The sequence below is a fragment of the Neoarius graeffei genome, chromosome 6 (genome assembly GCF_027579695.1).
Source record: "Neoarius graeffei isolate fNeoGra1 chromosome 6, fNeoGra1.pri, whole genome shotgun sequence".
NCBI lineage: Eukaryota > Metazoa > Chordata > Actinopteri > Siluriformes > Ariidae > Neoarius > Neoarius graeffei.
Window position 1 is genome coordinate 88,909,551 of NC_083574.1, and position 27,164 is coordinate 88,936,714.

At 45.8% G+C, this 27,164-nt stretch overlaps 1 protein-coding gene across 1 annotated transcript in view; it reads right to left on the minus strand.

Annotated features, from left to right (window-relative positions):
* Positions 1-27,164, minus strand: part of dhx36 (DEAH (Asp-Glu-Ala-His) box polypeptide 36) — a 153,954-nt gene that overhangs the window by 51,771 nt on the left and 75,019 nt on the right. The window contains exon 15 of the mRNA XM_060924172.1: positions 25,082-25,225. Coding sequence (XP_060780155.1) covers positions 25,082-25,225 — 144 coding nt within the window. The remainder of the gene's footprint in view (positions 1-25,081; positions 25,226-27,164) is intronic.

Sequence of the window (27,164 nt, forward strand, 5' to 3'; positions counted from 1 at the left end):
CGCTCGCTCGCCCGCCTGCAGTTGCTCGTCTATTTAGAATAAAGGCATACACATTAGCCCTTATTACACCTCTGTTCTGTAATCTTACAGTGCGCTGAAGTAAAGAGGCTTTCAGGCTTGGAGCTATTAGCTGAACCTCTATAGAGAGAGCACAAAGAAAGGAGAGAAAATGACTGCGACTTTCTCACACACACACACACACACACACACACACACACACACACACACAGCCCTTATCTCAAAGCTGCACTGATTCAGAATGGTGTGTGCTGGATAAAAAGTTCAGTGACTGAATCATCATGCTGCCCGTGTAACCTCGGCTTGGTCTGTGTCAAGAGGGTGTGGCCGCTGTGCCTGTCAATCTCAGTACAGGAGGCGTGGCCTCTATGCAAGTCATTCCTCATTAAGGGGGCATGGCCTCCATGCAAGTCAGTCCCAGTGAAGGGGCGTGGCCTCTGTGACAGTCATTCACCATAGTAGGCGTGGCTTCAATGCAAGTCATTCTTCATGAAGGAGGCGTGGCCTCTGTGCCCATCACTCACCACTGTAGGCATGGCCTCAATACAGGTCATTCCTCATGGAGGCGTGGCCTCTGTGCCTGTCATTCAGCATAGCAGGCGTGGCTTCAATGCAAGTCATTCTTCATGAAGGAGGCGTGGCCTCTGTGCCCATCACTCACCACTGTAGGCATGGCCTCAATACAGGTCATTCCTCATGGAGGCGTGGCCTCTGTGCCTGTCATTCAGCATAGCAGGCGTGGCTTCAATGCAAGTCATTCTTCATGAAGGAGGCGTGGCCTCTGTGCCCATCACTCACCACTGTAGGCATGGCCTCAATACAGGTCATTCCTCATGGAGGCGTGGCCTCTGTGCCTGTCATTCAGCATAGTAGGCGTGGCTTCAATGCAAGTCATTCTTCATGAAGGAGGCGTGGCCTCTGTGCCCGTCATTCAGCATAGTAGGCGTGGCTTCAATGAAAGTCATTCCTCATGAAGGGCGCATGGCCTCTGTAGCAAGTCGGTGCCAGTGAAGGGGGTGTGGCCTCTGTAGCAAGTCAGTCCCAGTGAAGGGGCGTGGCCTCTGTGACAGTCACTCAGTATAGGAGGAGTGGCCTCTATGCAAGTCATTCCCCATAAAGGGGGTACAGCCTCTGTGCAAGTCAGTCCCAGAGAAGGGGAGTGGCCTCTGTGACGGTCACTCAGCATAGTAGGCGTGGCCTTAAAGCAAGTCATTCCTCATGAAGGAGGCATGGCCTCTGTAGCAAGTCAGTGCCAGTGAAGGGGTGTGTGGCCTCTGTGCCTGTCACTCAGTACAGGAGGCGTGGCCTCTGTAGCAAGTCAGTCCCAGTATAGGAGGCGTGGCCTCTATGCCAGTCATTCCTCATGGAGGCGGCACGGCCTCTGTAGCAAGTCAGTCCCAGTGAAGGGGGCGTGGCCTCCATGCCTGTCACTCAGTACAGGAGGCATGGCCTCTGCAAGTCAGTCCCAGTGAAGGGGGCGTGGCCTCCGTGCCTGTCACTCAGTACAGGAGGCATGGCCTCTGCAAGTCAGTCCCAGTGAAGGGGGCGTGGCCTCTGTGCCTGTCACTCAGTACAGGAGGCATGGCCTCTGCAAGTCAGTCCCAGTGAAGGGGCGTGGCCTCTGTGCCTGTCACTCAGTACAGGAGGCATGTCCTCTGCAAGTCAGTCCCAGTGAAGGGGCGTGGCCTCTGTGCCTGTCACTCAGTACAGGAGGCATGGCCTCTGCAAGTCAGTCCCAGTGAAGGGGGCGTGGCCTCCGTGCCTGTCACTCAGTATAGAAGACATGGTCTCTATTCAAGTCATTTCTCATGAAGGGGGTGTGGCCTCTATGCCTGTCAGTCAGTACAGGAGGCGTGGCCTCTGTAGCAAGTCAGTCCCAGTGAAGGGGGTGTGGCCCCTGTGCATCACATCCCATGATGATAAACTGCACTGAATCACCATCTGCATTAAATGATCTTCAATTGTACGCCTGATCTCTGATGGTGTACTGAAATGTGAGCTGCGTCACTGTGGATCGAGAGATTCGAGATGAAACAGCTGGACGTCTGTGTGCCTCCGGCATCGATGCTCGGGGGGGGGGGGGGGGGGGGGAAATAAATAAATAACAGCACTAAAGGAAAGAAACCAAGAGGAAATTCAACTTCAGCATTCAGCTGTTCATGCACTATTCAGAAAGAAAGGTTTTTTTGTTTTTTTTTAAACTAAAAAGTTCATCGAATCCTCCAGGTCTCTGACGGAGTTGCGTGTGAGGACGTCTCGTCAAACGCACATGAGAAGCCTGCTAAACCTACACAGCCATTCAGACCCGAACATGAACTCAACACGGTATTCAAAAATGGCCACGTACTTTACGTCAGTAAAGTAGCGTTTCGCATCTTGTGACTAATCTGAAATGCAAAGTATTTGACAGGGAGCGTGTTCGATCTAAAACCCAAACCATGCTGTGTTCAATTCAGCTCGACTGGACAGGACTGGGTTACTGCATCAAAGCTGGTGTACGGATTCTAAACACGAGCATCATTTGGGAGTCTGTTTACAACACGCTGAATAAAGATGACGGATTTATTTAACTCCTGAAACAAAAAAAAAGGGTCCCTTCTGAAGCTACCGGAGACGCGGAAGGTCACGTTCACGAGCACGAAACGTTCTCCGTTTGCCATGAGGACAAAAGTGAAGCCATGTCATTCAAACCAATGTGTTGAGACGAGAGAATAATGACGCGAGATGGACGGGTAGGGGGCGGGGCTTACTCAATTGTCAATCGATCAAATCGGGCGAGAGCCGTATGCTGATTGGCTCGTCTGCTCGAAAAAGCAGCACATCCCTAACCTATTTTCATCCCTAACCAGAGGCATACATGGTAAATTAGTAGCCATGCACTGAGCGAGAACGAGAGATTTCGAGGAGCACACAAAGCCTCAGGCACACAGAGAGAGAGAGAGAGAGAGAGAGAGAGAGAGAGCGAGAGAGAGTTCACTCACAGGCAAAACGCATTGCTGTCAGGTTGCCGTGGCAACCACATGACGCAAGCCCGAGTGTTAGCGGGGAGGAGGTCACTCGATTCACTGAACCCTTTAGTCGATAAGTTTACTACACTGATTTCTGACGACGTTTTTAAGTTAAAATAAAGGTGCAAAACACACACACACACACTCCTGTTCAGGGTCTGGTGAAGCATGAGTCACCAATCAATCTTACAAAAACCTCACGCCTGAAGCCACGCTCCTTTTACATCACCAACACCTTATTTTTAATCCCTGCTTCTATTTATTCCCGCATGAGTGCAATATTAAATTTACTACATCTTCGAGCGGAATTCTGCGTGCGTGTATACTCCTTAAAGTCGCAGTGCCATAAAATAAGAGACTTCAATCCAGGACAATGAGTGCGACACTGCTGACTAATTCAGAACCCAGAACTTTCGTGAAAAGATATTACAAAACAGCACACCTACACACGCACACCAAATCTTCTGCAGTGGAGCTGCACAACACCTTCCTCCTTTTTCAGTTCTTATAATGCAAAAGGAAGAACACAGCTTTATTGCCTTGAGAGAATCAATAGCGCGAGTGGAAGCTCTCCGAGCCTGGTGAAGAATGGAGACTTTTCCCATTTCCTGTTGTGCGAGACAGACATGTCGATCAAGGCTGGTTTCAAACCGCCACAGAAAAATCTGATTACAGTCACAAAGGAGTAATTAAGCGCCCTCCTTAACGCACAGAGATCCGGGGCGTCTCCTGTTCTGGGATGAGGAAACTAAAAATGGCAAAACGTGAACTGCATGCTTTGGCGTAGGCAGGCTGGCATTATACGGCGTCAGTGAAAGGCCGCCGGGTGGAATGATGAGGTGGAACAATGTCTAATCAGGTCACAGAGCTCGCTAGTCAGAACCTGGCAGCGTAAGGCCGTTCTCGCTGTATGTTCGCATCTTTCCTGTGTACGTCTGAGACATGGAGCAGCGATGTTAAAAAGGCACAGTAGGCCATTTTGTTCAGCCAGACAAACATTGATGGTTAGATTTCTTGAAATTCTCTTCACAGCCCAATAGTAATGAATAAATCAAATGCTCAGACAAGAAAAAGAACCAGAGCGTCGGCGAGGCAGGAGCTCACACGGCCGTCCCATGAGAAACCAGACTCGTTGATGATTAACCAAGTTGCTCTTGAGAACAATTTGATCTTCAAAACAAAACAATCAGGATCAAAAATCCAATGAAAACTCAGGGAGGAGCAGCGATTTTCCTGAAAGTTCGTTAACCGGCCCAATTAGGAGCTTGTTAACGAGAAAACCATGACATTATTGCCATTTAGCAGACGCTGTTATCCAGAGCAACGTACAAGAGACCCAGAGCAGCCTGGGGAGCAGTTCAGGGTTAGGTGCCTTGCTCAACGGCAACAGCACTTCAGCCATTCCTGTTGGTCCAGGGAACCGAACCAGCGACCTTCTGGCCCTTCTAACCATGGAAGTCCCCATGCAAATCAGGTATAGCAGCAAATCCAAACGATTGGCTTGAATCAATCCTGTGGAGTTTAGTACAGTTAAATTACGATGATGACGACAATCTATCAACAAAGCTTGTACAAAGCCCAGCACATAAAACAAATCAAACAAACAACCATCACGTTAGGTGCGTGATGGTTGAGATTCAAGTCTACGCATTACATTAATGACATTTAGCAGATGCTCTTATCTAGAGCAACGTACAAGATACCCAGAGCAGCCTGGGCAGCAGTTTGGGGTTAAGGCCAATTTATGCTGACAACCCAGTCCTCGCAGATGGCGTCGCAGATGGCATCTGTGAAGCCCCCCCCTTCGCAGACGCTCTGCGCGCACCTCCCAAAAATCGTGACCACCGCAGACAGCCTCGCAGACAGCGTCGCAGACAAGAGGGCTCTGATTGGTCCACTCTACATCCGCTGTACATGCACTTCCGCTTCCCTACTTTCCCGGTTTGGTTTGTTTTCACGACCGCCATTTTTAAAAACACAAGCGAAGATGGAGCAGCACGAAGAGCGGTTAATCGAGGAAGTGAGGAAGTACGTACATCTATACGACTCCAGTTCTAGTCATTATAAGTAACCAGAGGATAAACACTCCACTAACCACACCCACCAACTACTCCTAGCGATTTTGCGACTTCGCGCCCCCTTGCGTTGTGGCGGTGAATAACCTCGCGCATGCCTATTACTCCCCGCTCAACGATAAATTACAACTGTCTGCGAAAAGCTATCTGCGAAAGCCTTGTCGCAAGAGCATGCAGAGGCCTTTAGGTGCCTTGCTCAAGGGTAATGGCACTTCAGCCATTCCTGCTGGTCCGGGGAACCGAACCAGCGACCTTCTGGTCCCAAAGCTGCTTCTCTAACCAATGGCGTTCATGGCTTCCCCAAGAAGCCATGAACCAAGATTGCCAAAATCAGAGAGTAACTTTTGCGCAGACTGATTAGATTTTCCAAATAAACCAACCAGATTCAAAATCCATTGAAAACTCCGGGAGGAGCAGCGATTTTTGGACGACTGAACGGATAGATGATGGACGCCGCATGATGGCAATAGCTCATTGGCCGATGGCCAGTGAGCTAAAAAAAGTAATAAAAAGTCCATCATCTGTGGCAGTTGCAGGGATATAAAAAGCCCGTCCAATCATTTCATTTGGTCCGAATCATTTCATCCGATTGCCTGCCTGCCTGCCTGTTGAGTAGTCAGGCAGTGCGCGTTCATCTGACTGGATGGCCTACCTGCTGGTCTACCTATCTGCGCACGATCAGAGATTTCCACAATGCTAGGCAGACGTATTGATAAATCTAACCATCTAGCCGAACAAAAATGGCAGACAAAGGGCATCCAACGTTTCCTGTTACACCCAACATTATACCTACGACAGTTTCACTGCGAAAACGCGATGAAAAAGTTGTTAGATAAATGCTGCCTTCGCATGCTTTCGAACGGTACAATGGTACATACGAGTTGCTGACTTAGAAGTTGCACATTGCCCATAATAGAGCATGAGGCCTCGACCAAAGCCCTCCAACGTTCTCGATCTGGAGCCCATCTTTCCAGGTAGCCCCAGGTCCATCCTTTCATCTTCATTTCCTTTTCAAGGGTCCTCTTCCAAGTTTCCTGGGGCCTGCCTCTGTTTCTCCAGCCATCAGGAGTCCATCTGAGGGCTATTCCCTGGATTGGCATGGGTGGCATACGCAGCACGCGTCCAATGTGGCGCTTCCACACTTCTTCGGTGATGGTTTGGTAGATGTTCTGTGAAACTTGTGCACATGAACACCACCTTAACCAATTTCGAGTAGGAACTTGGGAAATAATTTCGATACCCGAGTTGGAAGGACCTTCAACCTTTCCTCATAGTGGAGGACTGTTTCACTAGTGGATGGTACACAAATGTTTATTTTCAGCAATATAACTATCGTTAGCTGTTGCTTGTACACTTTTTTAGTTGATATACATTCACTGGCCACTTTAATAGGAACTTGTTCTAGAGTCTAAGACCCCTGTTCTTGGCTGCAGGAGTGGAACCCAGTGTGGTGTTCTGTTCCATGCTGAGATGCTTTTCTGCTCACCACGGTTGTAAAGCGTTGCTACAAGTTACTATATCCTTCCTTCCTGGCAAAAAAGATCAAACCAATCTGTCCATTTTCCTCTGACCCTCTCTTATCAACAAGGCGTTTGTTTCCACCCACAGAACTGTCGCTCACTCGCTCGATGTTTGTTGTTTTCCGCACCATTCTGTATAAACTCTAGAGACTGTTTGTGTGGAAACCAGGGCTTTGAACCAGAATTGTTTTCCTATTGGTTCGTTCCGAACAGAAACGGAATTTTAACGTTTCCGGTTTTGGGTTCCACCATTAAATAGACGTTCCCGAACCGGTTAGAACAAAAAAATTTAGTTCCCGGAACAGTTAATTACGTTCCCTCTCAGCGGTTTAACAAATGGCTATAAAATTATGTCTCTGTCTCATCCAGCTTAAGCCAAATGTAGGCTAATTCTATTACAACCTTCATTAAATAAGACAAGAAATAATTCAAAACAATTATTATTTCAAATGTTGGCGATTTGGATTCTCAGTATGTCTTCCCATCTACACAAACAGAAAAAGTGCCAAAAATGAAAGATAATTCGTTTAGTGTGTTACCAAAGGCTAGTCAGGCCCTATAGAGGGCTACCGCATGACGTCACCGCGCCGCGAGATTTTGTTAGGCGCCATATTGGAAGAGCAAGTACACATCTATGCAAGTACATACATTCATAAAACAAACTACACCTGAAATGTAGCCAGGGCCGGTTCTGCCCTAATCTGGACCCGGGTGCAACATCGCGCAACCCCCCCCCCAAAAAAAACACCAGTCTAAATCAGGACAACCATCACATAACTATAACTATAAACATTTTATATCAACTATTTTAACTAAATGGGCTATAATAAATAAGCCTGCAGGCAGCCACGGCGGGCCGCCTCAGAAAAGTAACCATTCAATGACACAACTGAAAGCCTGCAGCCACGGCGGGCCGCCTTAAAAAGTAACCATTTGTCCTACCTTAAAACTCGTTTTGCATTTTCTGCCTCCTTTTTTGTATTTTCGACCCTCCGTTTATTTTCTTTCCTTTTCTGAAAACCTGATTTGTGTCCAGACATTTTGTTCTGCTACCAACGAACTAACTCGTCAGGTCTCGTCTCTCGAGCCCGCGATGATTCCCGTGGGAAGGGCAACAATTGATACATTTTTACAAACAGCCAATAGGGAGGTTGCATCGTTCAGGCTCTTCTTTGCTCAGACACTCAGTAATGGAGACATGATAGCAGTCCACCTTCCCGCTCTCTCCATTCAGTCAGCGAACGTCACACAGGAAGTGAACCCCAGCGGGTCATAGAAACTTGCGCAGGAGAAGAATTACTTTTTTATTTGTAGGCTACGGAAACTTTGAGGAACGAAATAAAAACCGGTATTAACCGGTTACCATTATTTTTAAATAAGCGTTTCTGTTCCGGAACATAAAAAATAATAAAGTTTCTGGTTTCGTTTCTGTTCCATGTGAAATAGAAAAAGTTCCCGGTTTTCGTTTTCGTTCCTTGAACCGGTTCAAAGCCCTGGTGGAAACCCCAGGAGATCAGCAGTTTCTGAAATACTCATCAACCTATGCCACAGTGAAAGAAAGTCACAGTTTGAGATCACAATTTTTCCTGTTCTGATGTTTGAACATTGTGAACGTTAAAACAGAACTGAAGTCCTTTTTAAACTTGCTTTATTTCTTAATTAACGTGTTATTCAATTACATTTTCGGTTTTAGTAACCTTATATCGTGACTCGTATTGGCAACTAATCGCAATTAAATATTATACTTATCGGCCTATTCGGTTTTTAGCCGTGTTGAATTTAGTTCGTTTGGTCCACGGCAGGCGTCGCTTATCCGCGCGATCTTCACGAGACTTGTGCGAGACTTCGAAACGTCAAGTGTCAGCCAGGTGCCAATTTGAAAACTGTTTTCCAAACGAAGTATTGCACAAAAGTGAGTTTAAATGGCGATTACTGACTACTTTTTTCAAACTTTCCTGATTGCTATCAAAACAAACAAAACTTCCGGCTTGATTACGTCAGCATTAGAAGGAGGGCGCGCACGTCTTTTGACAACGTCGGCAGACGTCGGTCGCTTTTCCTGTGTCCGAAATCGCTCCCTACTAGGGCACTATATAGTGAGGACGCCATTTTGTAGTGCCGTCCAAAACCTTAGTGAGGATTATTTACACCCTATATAGTGCACTCAAAGTATCCCACAATGCATCATGAAAAGTAGTGTACAACCGATGGTCACTAACCAAAGCAGTATATCCCATCATGCATTGCGGTCGTGCTGAAAGAAATCAAATTAAAAGCCTCAAATGTGATTTAATAAAAGGCAGCAGGAAAGAAGAAAGAAAGGATTCAGCCTTGATTTAAAAGAACTGAAAGATGCAGGTACTTTGTATTGAGGTATTTCACCTGACGTCACAGGGTCACGTGACGCCCAGGTGTCCGCCATTTTGAAGGTCAAGCTAGCTAATGTCAACAACATAGTAGCTAGTATGTTACTGTAGCAATGTTGACGTTCAGTTATTTGGATGACTGTTAAAACCTTTCAGTCTCAAGTTTTTCCTTTACTGTATTTACTAGTTTACTGTAATTATGATCCGGCAGCTATTTACACCGGATCCAGTGTCAATAGCTGCCGGAGCGCGCTCCAGCTTGCTCCCCCTCAAATTAAGCAGCGCGCTCCGGCTTGCTGCCCCTCAAATTAAGCAGCGCACTCTGGCTTGCTCCCCCTCAAATTAAGCAGCGCGCTCCGGCTTGCTCCCCCTCAAATTAAGCAGCGCACTCCGGCTTGCTCCCCCTCAAATTAAGCAGCGCGCTCCGGCTTGCTCCCCCTCAAATTAAGCAGCCCGCTCCGGCTTGCTCCCGGAGTGCTCCGGCCGAGGTTCTGGAGCGCGCTCCGGCTTGCTCCCCCTCAAATTAAGCAGCGCACTCCGGCTTGCTCCCCCTCAAATTAAGCAGCGCGCTCCGGCTTGCTCCCCCTCAAATTAAGCAGCCCGCTCCGGCTTGCTCCCGGAGTGCTCCAGCCGAGGTTCCGGAGCGCGCTCCGGCTTGCTCCCCCTCAAATTAAGCAGCCCGCTCCGGCTTGCTCCCGGAGTGCTCCGGCCGAGGTTCTGGAGCGCGCTCCGGCTTGCTCCCCCTCAAATTAAGCAGCGCACTCCGGCTTGCTCCCCCTCAAATTAAGCAGCGCGCTCCGGCTTGCTCCCCCTCAAATTAAGCAGCCCGCTCCGGCTTGCTCCCGGAGTGCTCCGGCCGAGGTTCCGGAGCGCGCTGCTTAATTTGAGGGGGAGCAAGCCGGAGCGCGCTCCGGCAGCTATTTACACTGGATCCGGTGTAAATAACTGCCGGATCATAATTACAGTAAACTAGTAAATACAGTAAAGGAAAAACTTGAGGCTGAAAGGTTTTAACAGTCATCCAAATGACTGAACGTCAACATTGCTACAGTAACATACTAGCTACTATGTTGTTGACATTAGCTAGTGCTAACAGCTAGCTGCTAGTACACTGCTACAACACAGACACCGACCCTAATAATACAGTTCTTGGTCATTGCCTGGTAACAGCAAATTTATAACAGGCCATGTCTCAACAGACTAAGAAGTTATTTCAATGACATTTAATAACATTTTGTTTATCCTGAGGACTGAAAGTAAATGAAAATGTGAACAAACCTTAGCTGTAATAAGATGGCGACCACCGGCTCCAGGGACGACCCGCTGATGTAGGCATGTTACCCAGCCTGGTTTTTAACGACATAGGTATACAGATCGTGTGGGCCGAAGTCAGGTAAAGACGAGGGCTTCGTGTACTTCCGTACGTCAGTGAACAATCCTGGTGGAAGCAGGTAAACGTCGTTCTCTAAGCCTGCTAACCTCAATTTTTGCAAATACCTCTCCCTCTGCTCGCCCTGTAAATGCCCTACGTCGCTGGATAGTGAAGGTGTTTTCTGCATCTCGCTCCTTTTTCTTTTATGTTTTTCGTTTGTCGCCTTCCTCGCATTCAAACTGATTCGAGCCGTGACGTCCAAAATGGCAGCCTAACGATGCATCACATGACTTGGTCATGTGGGTGAAAAACCTCAATTGATTAATGTGGGAAATCCGCTCAGTATAATATGGATTTATCACAAACACACATGCGTGTTTTATTATTTTGAAACCCACCAGCCGACTGATCCGGCACGTTTTAATCGTGCGACAGTAATGACGTACTGTAAACACCAGTGCGACGGAGTAGTGTCCGAAAGCGTTTTTTTATTTTACCAATGAATTCAATATATAGTCCTCTATAGAGTAATTCCCTATGTAGGGAGTAGTGAACGAGTGAGCGATTTCGGACACGGAACACCGGCAGATGTCGGTCACTTTGATTTCTGCTGTACGTTTTACTTCCGTCCTACGATGTCTCGCACAGGTCTCAATGAATCTTGTTTACGGCCATCGCTTTGACATATGGACCGATCTATTACAGAGCGTATTTCAAACACTCATAACTTGCTATAGCAGCGACAAAATAGCGATCAAAAATGCATTCTGATATTTAATAAAATGAGAGAAACAGAAATTTGATCATAAAAAAAAAAAATTGCCTTCAGTTCTCCTTTAACTGAAGCTCTTGGTTTGTATCTGCATGAACAAGTGAGATGGGATCTTGGCGTCTGCGATATTTTATTTCATGCTGACCAAACAAACAAAAAACACACTTGAGCATGACAAACCCGTAATTCCGACTTCAAGTAGGACTTTCTGAATGGCAGGTAGAGGCAGCAAGAAGTCAAACCGGAGGAAACATCAGTAAGTCTTTTCAACGATGGTTGAAGGAGGGAGTTACCCGGTTCGTTTTGTTTTTTGGGGTGAATTTCATTCATTGGACATGACGATGATGCGCTGAGCCACGCTCCTCTCTCCCAATACGCTCTCTCGGGGACTTGTCCTCCAGCGGTAGTCAGGCAGTGCGCGTTCGTGCGTTTTGGAAGAGCGGCTTTGGAGGGAAGGCTGAAGGAAGGAGGTGGAATTTTTTTGGTTGGATCATTTCAAAATCTAGCTGGTTTCTCCAAAATCGCCTCCTCGGCCTTGAACGCCATCGGCAAGTAGCAAGAACACTTAAATCCAGATTCTCAAGTCTACGCGTTACATTAATGACGTTAAGCAGACGCTCTTATCTAGAGCAACGTACAAGATACCCAGAGCAGCCTGGGGTTAGGTGCCTTGCTCAAGAGCAACGGCACTTCAGCCATTCCTGCTGGTCCGGGGAACCGAACCAACGACCTTCTGGTCCCAAAGCTGCTTCTCTAACCATGGAAGTCTACATGCAAATCAGGTATCGCAACAAATCCAAACGATTGGCTTGGACCAACCCTGTGGAGTCTAGTACAGTTAACTAGCGATGACAATTTAGCTAGTACGAAGCCTAGCACAAAAACCAATCGGACAAACAACCACCACGTTAGTGCGTAAACAACAAAACAGTTAACATGTTAAATATAAATATACTTCAATGTTTGTAAGAATTATTTTATTGAATAATGACACTTTTTAAATCTGTTTATTACGAGTCTTCGGTTATGTCGAGCTTCTGCTTTACAAGTCCCTGTGTATGATTACTGTTACTATGGAAACAATAACGCATTCGAATAATTAATATAAACCTATTGATCATGCTACATGTAGAACTACCAGTGCTGTTCCATGAGCTAATACACACCTTCTGACCAATCAGATTCAAGCATTTACTCGAGCTTTGGTGTAATTTAGGTTTAACTTCTTAAAGCTACCAGCTTAAGCAGAGATTCCAGAAGAAAACTCTCACACACACACACACACACACACACACACCCCTGACCTGCTTAAATTTTATGAAATCCTGATTTTTTTCGCACAATTGTTTACGTCAATTACGTCATCAACATTAGTCACATGAGCAGCGTTATTTTGGCTGCGACACGTAACCAGATGCTCAGTCAATTCATTTACATTCACAGCCTTAAAACATATGGGGGGGGAAAAATAAAGTGTAAAAGTTTTCACACCCTTTATAAAAAAAAAAAAAAAAAAGATGAAAAAGAAAATTTCCCAGCGAGTCATTCTGGTGTGTTTGGTTCCATTCCATATCACGGAGAACGCACTGTAGACATCAGCTGGAGTGCTGCGAAATGTCAGACGCAGCTTTATTCAAATCAAGACGAACAGGGCCACATTTCCACCGGTTCATGGCACGACTCGGAGAACCCAGTTAGGATTCGTTACCATGAAACGAACAAAATGAAATCAGAAACCGCGGCGTAAAAGCTGAGTGAGGAAAATCAAATGAGACGCATTTACATTCCCAGGCGGGCCAGGCTACAGACTGAGCGGAGAGCAATTACAGCGAAAAACTGAGGGGCACGAGGCACCGGGAACACAGAGAGAGAGAGAGTTTAGAAACCCCACTGGGGGGGAATAACAGAGAATAGAAGAGGATGAGAGAGAGACAAAATGAGAGAGAGCACAAAAAGAAAGAATATAAGAAAGAGAAAACGACGAGAGAGAATAAGAGAATAAGAAAGACAAAATGAGAGAGAAAACAAGAGAAAATAGAGAATATAAGAGGATAAGACAGACAGAGGGGGAGAGAGAGAAAAATCAAAGAGAGAAAAAGAGGATACGAGAAAATATGAGACCAAGAGAAAAGAGACAAAATATGAGAGTGAGAGAGAAAATAAGAGAATGAATGATAGCGAGAGAGAAACAACAAGAAAGAGAAAAAAAGAATAAGAAAGATGGGGGAAGAGAGAGGAGACAGCGAGAGAGAGAGAGAGAGAGAGAGAGAGAGGAGAATGAGAGGGAAAACAACAGAGAGAGAAAAGCGAATAAGAAGGGGGGGGGAGAGAGAGAGAGAGAGAGAGTTTAGAAACCCCACTGGGGGGAATAACAGAGAATAGAAGAGGATAAGAAAGAGACAAAACGAGAGAGAGCGCAAAAAGAAAGAGAATATAAGAGAATAAGAAAGACAGAAGAGAGAAAACAAGAAAGAGAAAATGGAGAATATAAGAGGATACGAGAAAATATGAGCGACCAAGAGAAAAGAGAATAAGAGGATAAGAAAGAGACAAAATATGAGAGTAAGAGAATGAATGATAGCGAGAGAGAAAACAACAAGAAAGAGAAAAAAGAATTAAAGCCGCAAGCGGCCTCGACGGGCCCTCGCGCCAGCGGCCAAGGGGGGCGGGGGCATGCGTCCCCGCGAAAAACCTTCCACAGCTTCTTCGGCAAGAGACATTACCACAAGGTAGTGGTGTGAAAGAAAAGCATTATGGAATTATTTACCAAAAACCCGTGTTGGAGCAATTGCGTCGGCCAAAAACAGCGCCCCCCATGGACGAAAATTCCCAAAATGTGGTATACATGACATGGGAGGTAGTAAGAGGGTGGCCGAGAAGTTTGACCAAATTTGAGGAAAGATTGGATTTTTTGCCCAAAAATAGCGCCCCCAGTGGCGAAATGTCACAGATATTGGGTAACATGTCAGAAGCCCAATGAGTGATTTGCGTGTGAAGTATGAGCAGTTTTGAGCAAGTAGAAGATTTGTTATGAATTTTTAAGCATGTAAAATTTTGCAGTGAAAATTGATTGACGTATAACTTCTGAACGGTTTATGCTACGTGAAACGTATTTAGAAACTTTTGTCAGCCATGTCTGTAGATCATGTGTATCAATTTTGGTGACATTCCTATGAACGGTCTAGGAGGAGTTGCGCCGTGTTCGTGGCCATGCATTTCGCACAAAAGTGAAATTACCTCACTTCCTCTTGGGCGTGGCTAATGCATTGGCATTACATTTTTGTCCGGCTTAGTGAGATACATATGCGTACCAAATGGCATGCCACTACTACAAACTACATGGCAACCAGGCACCTTAATGCGGGAGGCCATAATCACAACGAGTTAGGGGGCGCTATAGAGGCCCTGAGGCCCGCCTGGATCTGGGCTTCTGGTTCTCAGTAGCGGTGGCAGTCTAAGAAAAAGGAGCCAAATTTCGTGCGTTGTCGACCATGGCAAGCGCCCCAATAAGGGTCTTGTAAAGAGTTTGCTTGGCAAGCTTGACAGATCAGAAGCTGCAATATCACTTTTGCCATAACCAGCACCCCCAGGGGCGAAAGTGCACAAAATTTGGCGTAGATGTCAGGTGATCTATGAAGAGTTTGCGTATGAAGTTTGATGACAATTGAGTAAATAGAAGATGAGATATAGATTTTTGAAGAATAAATTTTTTGGTTTTTCCCATGTCAGTAGGTGGCGCTATGCTGTACATGAGCGATTATGAGTTGGAAAAATAAGTGTCTACAACAGCAACGTACTATCACAAGGTAGTGGTGTGAAGGAAAAGCATAATGGAATTATTTACCAAAAACCCGTTTTGGAGCAAATGCGTCGGCCAAAAACAGCGCCCCCCATGGACGAAAATTTCCAAAATGTGGTATACATGACATGGGAGGTAGTAAGAGGGTGGCCGTGAAGTTTGACCAAAGTTGAGGAAAGATTGGAATTTTTGCCCAAAAATAGCGCCCCCAGTGGCGAAATATCACAGAAATTGGGTAACATGTCAGAAGCCCAATGACGGATTTGCGTGTGAAGTATGAGCAGTTTTGAGCAATCAGAAGATTAGTTATGAATTTTTAAGCATGTAAAATTTTGCATCGAAAATTGATAGACGTATAACTTCTGAACGGTTTATGCCACGTGAAACCTATTTAGTAACTTTTGTCAGCCATGTCTGTAGATGATGTGAATCAATTTTGGTGACATTCCTATGAACGGTCTAGGAGGAGTTGCGCCCTCTTCGTGGCCATGCATTTCGCACAAAAGTGAAATTACCTCACTTCCTGTTGGGCGTGGCTAATGCAGTGGCATGACATTTTTGTCCGGCTTAGTGAGATACATATGCGTACCAAATGGCATGCCACTACTACAAACTACATGCCACCCAGTCACCTTAATGCGGGAGGCCAAAATCACAACGACTTAGGGGGCGCTATAGAGGCCCTGAGCCCCGGCCAAGTTTGTGCTTCTGGTTCTGAGTAGCGGTGGCAATTCTCGGAACTGGTGCCAAATTTCGTGCGTTTTCGCCCATGGCAAGTGCCCCGAAAATGGCCCAACAGCGGAGAAAAATAAAGAAGAAGAAGAAGACGGAAGAAGAAGAAGAAGAAGAAGACGGAAGAATAATAATAGTGAACTCTTACAAGAACAATAGGGCCTTCGCCCATAGGGCTCGGGCCCTAATAAGAAAGAGAGGGGGGAGAGAGAGAGAGAGAAAAGGGAATAAGAAAGACAGAGGGAGGAGATAGAGAGTTTAGAAACCCCACTGGGGGGGGAATAACAGAATAGAAGAGGATAAGAAAGAGACAAAATGAGAGAGAGAGAATATAAGAGAAAACAACAAGAAAGAGAGAGAATACAAGAGGATAAGAAAGAGACAATATGAGTGTGAAAGAAAAACAAGAAAGAGAAAAAAGAATTAAAGCCGCAAGCGGCCTCGACGGGCCCTCGCGCCAGCGGCCAAGGGGGGCGGGGGCATGCGTCCCCGCGAAACACCTTCCACAGCTTCTTCGGCAAGAGACATTACTCCCACAATGGCGACAAACCACAGAAAAGGACACATGGCAACAATAGGGTCTCGCACTGAACGGTGCTCGGGGGGCGCTATAGAGGCCCTGAGGCCCGCCTGGATCTGGGCTTCTGGTTCTCAGTAGCGGTGGCAGTCTAAGAAAAAGGAGCCAAATTTCGTGCGTTGTCGACCATGGCAAGCGCCCCAATAAGGGTCTTGTAAAGAGTTCGCTTGCCAAGTTTGACAAATCAGAAGCTGCAATATCATTTTTGCCATAACCAGCAGCCCCAGGGGCGAAAGTGCACAAAATTCGGCGTATATGTCAGGTGAGGTATGAAGAGTTTGCTTATGAAGTTTGATGACAATTGAGTAAATAGAAGATGAGATATAGATTTTTGAAGAATAAATTTTTTGGTTTTTCACATGTCAGTAGGTGGCGCTATGCTGTACATGAGCGATTATGAGTTGGAAAAATAAGTGTCTACAACAGCAACGTACTTTCACAAGGTAGTGGTGTGAAGGAAAAGCATCATGGAATAATTTACCGAAAACCCGTTTTGGAGCAATTGCGTCGGCCAAAAACAGCGCCCCCCATGGATGAAAATTCCCAAAATGTGGTATACATGACATGGGAGGTAGGAAGAGGGTGGCCGTGAAGTTTGACCAAATTTGAGGAAAGATTGGATTTTTTGCCCAAAAATAGCGCCCCCAGTGGCGAAAGTGCACAAAATTTGGCGTAAATGTCAGGTGAGCTATGAAGAGTTTGCGTATGAAGTTTGATGACAATTGAGTAAATAGAAGATGAGATATAGATTTTTGAAGAATAAATTTTTTGGTTTTTCCCATGTCAGTAGGTGGCGCTATGCTGTACATGAGCGAGTATGAGTTGGAAAAATAAGTGTCTACAACAGCAACGTACTATCACAAGGTAGTGGTGTGAAGGAAAAGCATTATGGAATTATTTACCAAAAACCCGTTTTGGAGCAATTGCGTCGGCCAAAAACAACGCCCCCCATGGACGAAAATTTCCAAAATGTGGTACACATGACATGGGAGGTAGTAAGAGGGTGGCCATGAAGTTTGACCAAATTTGAGGAAAGATCGGAATTTTTGCCCAAAAATAGCGCCCCCAGTGGCGAAATATCACAGAAATTGGGTAACATGTCAGATGCCCAATGAGTGATTTGCGTGTGAAGTATGAGCTGTTTTGAGCAATCAGAAGATTTGTTATGAATTTTTAAGCATGTTAAATTTTGCATCGAAAATTGATTGACGTATAACTTCTGAACGGTTAATCCTACGTGAAACGTATTTAGTAACTTTTGTCAGCCATGTCTGTTGATGTGTATCAATGTTGGTGACATTCCTATGAACGGTCTAGGAGGAGTTGCGCCGTCTTCGTGGCCATGCATTTCGCACAAAAGTGAAATTACCTCACTTCCTGTTGGGCGTGGCTAATGCATTGGCATTACATTTTTGTCCGGCTTAGTGAGATACATATGCATACCAATTGGCATGGCACTACTACAAATTATATGGCAACCAGGCACCTTAATGCGGGAGGCCAAAATCACAACGACTTAGGGGGCGCTATAGAGGCCCTGAGCCCCGGCCAAGTTTGGGCTTTTGGTTCTGAGTAGCGGTGGCAATTCTCGGAACTGGTGCCAAATTTCGTGCGTTTTCGCCCATGGCAAGCGCCCCGAAAATGGCCCAACAGCGGAGAAAAATAAAGAAGAAGAAGACGGAAGAATAATTAAAGCCGCAAGCGGCCTCGACGGGCCCTCGCGCCAGCGGCCAGGGGGGGCGGGGGCATGCGTCCCCGCGAAATACCGTAAAGAGTTTGCTTGCCAAGTTTGACAAATCAGAAGCTGCAATATCATTTGTGCCATAACCAGCACCCCCAGGGGCGAAAGTGCACAAAATTTGGCGTATATGTCAGGTGAGCTATGAAGAGTTTGCGTATGAAGTTTGATGACAATTGAGAAAATAGAAGATGAGATATAGATTTTTGAAGAATAAATTTTTTGGTTTTTCCCATGTCAGTAGGTGGCGCTATGCTGTACATGAGCGATTATGAGTTGGAGAAATAAGTGTCTACAACAGCAACGCACTATCACAAGGTAGTGGTGTGAAGGAAAAGCATTATGGAATTATTTACCAAAAACCCGTTTTGGAGCAATTGCGTCGGCCAAAAACAGCGCCCCCCATGGACGAAAATTCCCAAAATGTGGTATACATGACATGGGAGGTAGTAAGAGGGTGGCCGTGAAGTTTGACCAAATTTGAGGAAAGATTGGATTTTTTGCCCAAAAATAGCGCCCCCAGTGGCGAAATATCACAGAAATTGGGTAACATGTCAGAAGCCCAATGAGGGATTTGCGTGTGAAGTATGAGCAGTTTTGAGCAATTAGAAGATTTGTTATGAATTTTTAAGCATGTAAAATTTTGCATTGAAAATTGATTGACGTATAACTTCTGAACGGTTTATGCCACGTGAAACCTATTTAGTAACTTTTGTCAGCCATGTCTGTAGATGATGTGTATCAATTTTGGTGACATTCCTATGAACGGTCTAGGAGGAGTTGCGCCGTCTTCGTGGCCATGCATATCGCACAAAAGTGAAATTACCTCACTTCCTGTTGGGCGTGGCTAATGCATTGGCATTACATTTTTGTCCGGCTTAGTGAGATACATATGCGTACCAAATGGCATGCCACTACTACAAACTACATGGCAACCAGGCACCTTAAAGCGGGAGGCCAAAATCACAACGAGTTAGGGGGCGCTATAGAGGCCCTGAGGCCCGCCTGGATCTGGGCTTCTGGTTCTCAGTAGCGGTGGCAGTCTAAGAAAAAGGAGCCAAATTTCGTGCGTTGTCGACCATGGCAAGCGCCCCAATAAGGGTCTTGAAAAGAGTTTGCTTGCCAAGTTTGACAAATCAGAAGCTGCAATATCATTTCCGCCATAACCAGCACCCCCAGGGGCGAAAGTGCACAAAATTTGGCGTACATGTCAGGTGAGATATGAAGAGTTTGCCTATCAAGTTTGATGACAATTGAGTAAATAGAAGATGAGATATAGATTTTTGAAGAATACATTTTTTGGTTTTTCCCATGTCAGAAGGTGGCGCTATGCTGTACATGAGCGATTATGAGTTGGAAAAATAAGTGTCAACAACAGCAACGCACTATCACAAGGTAGTGGTGTGAAGGAAAAGCATTATGGAATTATTTACCAAAAACCCGTTTTGGAGCAATTGCGTCGGCCAAAAACAGCGCCCCCCATGGACGAAAATTCCCAAAATGCGGTATACATGACATGGGAGGTAGTAAGAGGGTGGCCGTGAAGTTTGACCAAATTTGAGGAAAGATTGGATTTTTTGCCCAAAAATAGCGCCCCCAGTGGCGAAATATCACAGAAACTGGGTAACATGTCAGAAGCCCAATGAGTGATTTGCGTGTGAAGTATGAGCAGTTTTGAGCAATTAGAAGATTTCTTATGAATTTTTAAGCATGTAAAATTTTGAAGTGAAAATTGATTGACGTATAACTTCTGAACGGTTTATCCTACGTGAAACGTATTTAGTAACTTTTGTCAGCCATGTCTGTAGATGATGTGTATCAATGTTGGTGACATTCCCATGGACGGTCTAGGAGTTGCGCCGTCTTCGTGGCCATGCATTTCGCACAAAAGTGAAATTACCTCACTTCCTGTTGGGCGTGGCTAATGCATTGGCATTACATTTTTGTCCGGCTTAGTGAGATACATATGCGTACCAAATGGCATGCCACTACTACAAACTATATGGCAACCAGGCACCTTAATGCGGGAGGCCAAAATCACAACGACTTAGGGGGCGCTATAGAGGCCCTGAGCCCCGGCCAAGTTTGGGCTTTTGGTTCTGAGTAGCGGTGGCAATTCTCGGAACTGGTGCCAAATTTCGTGCGTTTTCGCCCATGGCAAGCGCCCCGAAAATGGCCCAACAGCGGAGAAAAATAAAGAAGAAGAAGACGGAAGAAGAAGAAGACGGAAGAATAATTAAAGCCGCAAGCGGCCTCGACGGGCCCTCGCGCCAGCGGCCAAGGGGGGCGGGGGCATGCGTCCCCGCGAAATACCTTCCACAGCTTCTTCGGCAAGAGACATTACTCCCGCAATGGCGACAAAGCACAGAATCGGACACAGAGTACACGGTGCGCTGAGATGTTGTCATGGACAGAAAATTTTATGCCATGGCTTCCCAACCAAATTAATGTATTTACCTCCTCAGTCACCAAGCTAAAGCTACATAGGATTGTCTTCTGTTAGACATCTATTAGTCTGTATGTAACGCTACAACACTTGCTCCCGACTGCCTACCCATTCCCCACAAGTCATGTGTGTTTAAGGCAACAAAAACAACATACTCCTGGTGCCTCATGATTGGAAACACCTCTCCCGCAACTGATACAGCGCAATGAGTGCCCCCAGTGGTGAAAGTTCACCAAATTTGGTATACATGTCAAGGGACCTATGAAGAGTTGTTGTGTCAAGTTTGATCAAGTTTGACCAATCAGAAGCCGAGATATAAAATGTTGCCTGAAAACAGCGCCCCCAGTGGCAAAAGTTTACAAAATTTGGGAGATATGTCAGGTGACCTGTTACGAGTGTGCGTATCAAGTTTGATCAAGATAGAGTAAATAGAAGATGAGATATTGATTTTTGAAGAAAAAATGTTTTGGTTTTTCCCATGTCAGAAGGTGGCGCTATGCTGTACATGAGCGATTATGAGTTGGAAAAATAAGTGTCTACAACAGCAACGTACTATCACAAGGTAGTGGTGTGAAGGAAAAGCATTAAGGAATTATTTACCAAAAACCCGTTTTGGAGCAATTGCGTCGGCCAAAAACAGCGCCCCCCATGGACGAAAATTCCCAAAATGGGGTATACATGACATGGGAGGTAGTAAGAGGGTGGCCGTGAAGTTTGACCAAATTTGAGGAAAGATTGGATTTTTTGCCCAAAAATAGCGCCCCCAGTGGCGAAATATCACAGAAATTGGGTAACATGTCAGAAGCCCAATGACGGATTTGCGTGTGAAGTATGAGCAGTTTTGAGCAATTAGAAGATTTGTTATGAATTTTTAAGCATGTAAAATTTTGCATTGAAAATTGATTGACGTATAACTTCTGAACGGCTTATCCTACGTGAAACGTATTTAGGAACTTTTGTCAGCCATGTCTGTAGATGATGTCTATCAATTTTGGTGACATTCCTATGAACGGCCTTGGAGGAGGTGCGCCGACGTCGTGGCCATGCATTTCGCACAAAAGTGAAATTACCTCACTTCCTGTTGGGCGTGGCTAATGCATTGGCATCAGATTTTTGTCCGGCTTAGTGAGATACATATGCGTACCAAATGGCATGCCACTACTACAAACTACATGGCAACCAGGCACCTTTATGCGGGAGGCCAAAATCACAACGACTTAGGGGGCGCTAAAGAGGCCCTGAGGCCCGCCTGGATCTGGGCTTCTGGTTCTCAGTAGCGGTGGCAGTCTAAGAAAAAGGAGCCAAATTTCGTGCGTTGTCGACCATGGCAAGCGCCCCAAAAAGGGTCTTGTAAAGAGTTTGCTAGCCAAGTTTGACAAACCAGAAGCTGCAATATCATTTTTGCCATAACCAGCACCCCCAGGGGCGAAAGTGCACAAAATTTGGCGTATATGTCAGGTGAGCTATGAAGAGTTTGTGTATGAAGTTTGATGACAATTGAGTAAATAGAAGATGAGATATAGATTTTTGAAGAATAAATTTTTTGGTTTTTCCCATGTCAGTAGGTGGCGCTATGCTGTACATGAGCGATTATGAGTTGGAAAAATAAGTGTCTACAACAGCAACGTACTATCACAAGGTAGTGGTGTGAAGGGAAAGCATTATGGAATAATTTACCAAAAACCCGTTTTTGAGCAATTGCGTCGGCCAAAAACAGCGCCCCCCATGGACGAAAATTCCCAAAATGTGGTATACATGACATGGGAGGTAGTAAGAGGGTGGCCGTGAAGTTTGACCAAATTTGAGGAAAGATTGGATTTTTTGCCCAAAAATAGCGCCCCCAGTGGCGAAATATCACAGAAATTGGGTAACATGTCAGAAGCCCAATGAGTGATTTGCGTGTGAAGTATGAGCAGTTTTGAGCAACTAGAAGATTTGTTATGAATTTTTAAGCATGTAAAATTTTGCATCGAAAATTGATTGACGTATAACTTCTGAACGGTGTATGCTACGTGAAACGTATTTAGTATCTTTTGTCAGCCATGTCTGTAGATGATGTGTATCAATTTTGGTGACATTCCTATGAACGGTCTAGGAGGAGTTGCGCCGTCTTCGTGGCCATGCATTTCGCACAAAAGTGAAATTACCTCACTTCCTGTTGGGCGTGGCTAATGCATTGGCATTACATTTTTGTCCGGCCTACTGAGATACATATGCGTACCAAATGGCATGCCACTACTACAAACTACATGGCAACCAGGCACCTTAATGCGGGAGACCAAAATCACAACGACTTAGGGGGCGCTATAGAGGCCCTGAGCCCCGGCCAAGTTTGGGCTTTTGGGTCTGAGTAGCGGTGGCAATTCTCGGAACTGGTGCCAAATTTCATGCGTTTTCGCCCATGGCAAGTGCCCCGAAAATGGCCCAACAGCGGAGAAAAATAAAGAAGAAGACGGAAGAAGAATAATTAAAGCCGCAAGCGGCCTCGACGGGCCCTCGCGCCAGCGGCCAAGGGGGGCGGGGGCATGCGTCCCCGCGAAATAACTTCCACAGCTTCTTCGGCAAGAGACATTACTCCCACAATGGCGACAAAGCACAGAATTGGACACATGGTAACAATAGGGTCTCGCACTGTACGGTGCTCGGGGGGCGCTATAGAGGCCCTGAGGCCCGTCTGGATCTGGGCTTCTGGTTCTCAGTAGCGGTGGCAGTCTAAGAAAAAGGAGCCAAATTTCGTGCGTTGTCGACCATGGCAAGCGCCCCAATAAGGGTCTTGTAAAGAGTTTGCTTGCCAAGGTTGACAAATCAGAAGCCGCAATATCATTTTTGCCATAACCAGCACCCCCAGGGGCGAAAGTGCACAAACTTTGGCGTATATGCCAGGTGAGCTATGAAGAGTATGTGTATGAAGTTTGATGACAATTGAGTAAATAGAGGATGAGATATAGATTTTTGAAGAATAAATTTTTTGGTTTTTCCCATGTCAGTAGGTGGCGCTATGCTGTACATGAGCGATTATGAGTTGGAAAAATAAGTGTCTACAACAGCAACGTACTATCACAAGGTAGTGGTGTGAAGGAAAAGCATTATGGAATTATTTACCAAAAACCCGTTATGGAGCAATTGCGTCGGCCAAAAACAGCACCCCCCATGGACAAAAATTCCCAAAAAGTGGTATACATGACATGGGAGGTAGTAAGAGGGTGGCCGTGAAGTTTGACCAAATTTGAGGAAAGATTGGATTTTTTGCCCAAAAATAGCGCCCCCAGTGGCGAAAGTGCACAAAATTTGGCATATATGTCAGGTGAGCTATGAAGAGTTTGCGTATGAAGTTTGATGACAATTGAGTAAATAGAAGATGAGATATAGATTTTTGAAGAATAAATTTTTTGGCTTTTCCCATGTCAGTAGGTGGCGCTATGCTGTACATGAGCGATTATGAGTTGGAAAAATAAGTGTCTACAACAGCAACGTACTATCACAAGGTAGTGGTGTGAAGGAAAAGCATTATGGAATTATTAACCAAAAACCCGTTTCGGAGCAATTGCGTCGGCCAAAAACAGCGCCCCCCATGGACGAAAATTTCCAAAAAGTGGTAGACATGACATGGGAGGCAGAAAGAGGGTGGCCGTGAAGTTTGACCAAATTTGAGGAAAGATTGGAATTTTTGCCCAAAAATAGCGCCCCCAGTGGCGAAGTATCACAGAAATTGGGTAACATGTCAGAAGCCCAATGAGTGATTTGCGTGTGAAGTATGAGCAGTTTTGAGCAATTAGAAGATTTGTTATGAATTTTTAAGCATGTAAAATTTTGCATCGAAAATTGATTGACGTATAACTTCTGAACGGTTAATCCAACGTGAAACGTATTTAGTAACTTTTGTCAGCCATGTCTGTAGATGATGTGTATCAATTTTGGTGACATTCCTATGAACGGTCTAGGAGGAGTTGCGCCGTCTTCGTGGCCATGCATTTCGCACAAAAGTGAAATTACCTCACTTCCTGTTGGGCGTGGCTAATGCATTGGCATTACATTTTTGTCCGGCTTAGTGAGATACATATGCGTACCAAATGGCATGCCACTACTACAAACTACATGGCACCCAGGCACCTTAATGCGGGAGGCCAAAATCACAACGACTTAGGGGGCGCTATAGAGGCCCTGAGCCCCGGCCAAGTTTGGGCTTCTGGTTCTGAGTAGCGGTGGCAATTCTCGGAACTGGTGCCAAATTTCGTGCGTTTTCGCCCATGGCAAGTGCCCCGAAAATGGCCCAACAGCGGAGAAAAATAAAGAAGAAGAAGAAGACGGAAGAAGAAGAAGAAGAAGAAGAAGACGGAAGAATAATAATAGTGAACTCTTACAAGAACAATAGGGCCTTCGCCCATAGGGCTCGGGCCCTAATAATAGTGAACTCTTACAAGAACAATAGGGCCTTCGCCCTATAGGGCTCGGGCCCTAATAATAGTGAACTCTTACAAGAACAATAGGGCCTTCGCCCTATAGGGCTCGGGCCCTAATAAGAAAGACGGGGAAGAGAGAGAGAGAGGAGAGAAAAAACAATGAGAGAGAGAAATCAAAGCGAGAAAACAACAAGAGAGAAAAGAGAATGAGAGAGAATATAAGAAACAGACAGAGAAAAAAACAGAAGGAGAGAGTACCTGCCAGCCCGCCCCTTCCTCTGCTTGGCGTTGGCGACGCTCACCCATTCTGCGCTCATTGTGCTGATGTTGTTCTGGGTGTCGAAGTGAGTTTCTTTAATTTTCCCTCCATCGATCACGAACACCACGTCATCTATAGTAATACTGACAGGAAGAGGGACGGGAGAGAGGAGGAGATATTAAATCTCTCCATCACAGCAGTATAGATCTCACACACACACACGTATAGAACAATATGGCCCTTTCCCACTGCTTGGAACCAGCTCAACTCCACTCGCCTTTTTTTTTTGGTTTTCTGTCAGACCAAAGTTCTGGACAGTACCTGCTAATCTGGATCACCTCCTGAACTGAGGAGGAACCGAAAGGTGATGTGAAAACACGACACACTACTGACTGGCCAGAGAGAAACACATCGCTACATCATCATCATCACTGCGCGAGACCGAACAAACCCTCCATTTTTAAACAGAGTTCTATTTATTTATTATACTTCACTGATTACATGCAGGTTTTCACCAATCATGTGCATGTCTCCGTGTGTGTACTACACACATTTAAAAATTAGCCACTCTTATGATATTTTGCCGAGCCCTGTGTGTGTGTAGGTTTCCTGTTTAAATTGTACGGTACGTGAGTTGATTGGAGTGTGTAGGAACTTTCAAGCTGTAATCCATGACTTCCTGATTAACTGGGGAACAAATACGAGGCGACACAGAGGCCAAATTCCCTCAACATCGACATGGGAAAGATCAGAGCGCAGAAAAACAAAATGAGCAGGAAGTGTGTTGAGCTTGAGAAGTCAGGAAATGGTTATATTTATTATTTAAAAAAAAACACCTTCTCGCCTGAAAACGTCCATTTCTTTTTGTCCTGTTAGGGCAAGTTAAAAAAAAAAAAGCGGACACCAATTGGAACTGTTACACACTCGCCTGGAAGAGGAGCCAAGTTTATTTTGCCTCCGAGAGAGGGCAAAAATCCCCAAAGATCACTGTGGGTGAATTCGAAGAGAAAGTAAAATCCTGGGGTTTCCGAGTCTCCCAAACCACCATCAGACTCCACCTGGACACCAGGAACCATGTCTGTGAAGATTCTCAATCATCCAGGTCATAGTAAACTGTGGGTGGTAGAAATGGGCAACTGGACTTGCTTGAAGATTCTTGAAAACGTTTCACCTCTCGTCCAAAAGGCTTCCTCAGTTCTAATAGGGAGTATCAGATATTTATCCTCTCCTGGATCAGAATCAGAATTCTGATGACCAGCTCATCTAAGGTGTCATTGAGGCATCATGTTGGTGTGGGTCACTGGAGGCTGGGTGTGAACGGCAAGTCATTAGAGTCACTGAAAACAGCTGGGTCCTGGCGTACACCCAGCCGTCTGGGAAGGGTGTCCAATACCGCCTTGTAGATGGTTGTACCCCTACAATGTAGATTGTAGGGGTCTAAGACATCATTTGTCAACCATCTACAAGGCGGTATTGGGGACACTTCCCAGACGGCTGGGTGTACGCCAGGACCCAGCTGTTTTCAGTGACTCACAGGAGGACAGAGAGAGTCAGACTGCCATTGATCACCCTAACGGACAATCCTTTGATCACCCTAATGACTCGCCGTTCACACCCAGCCTCCAGTGACCCACACCAACATGATGCCTCAATGACACCTTTAGGCCAATTTATGCTGACAACCCAGTCCTCGCAGACGGTGTCGCAGACAGTGTCTGCGTAGCCCCCCCCACCTTCGCAGACGCTCTTGCGCGCACCTCCCAAAAACTGTGACCACCGCAGAAGCCTCGCAGACAGCGCTGCAGACAAGAGGGCTCTGATTGGTCCACTCTACCCGCTGTACACGCACTTCCGCTTCCCTACTTTCCCGGTTTTTGTTTTCATGACCGGCATTTTTAAAAACACGAGCGAAGATGGAGCAGCATGAAGAGCGGTTGATTGAGGAAGTGAGGAAGTACGGACATCTATACAACTCCAGTTCTAGTCATTATAAGTAACCGGAGGATAAACACTCCACTAACCACACCCACCAACTACTCCTAGCGACTTCGCGCCCCCTTGCGTTGTGCCGGTGAATAACAT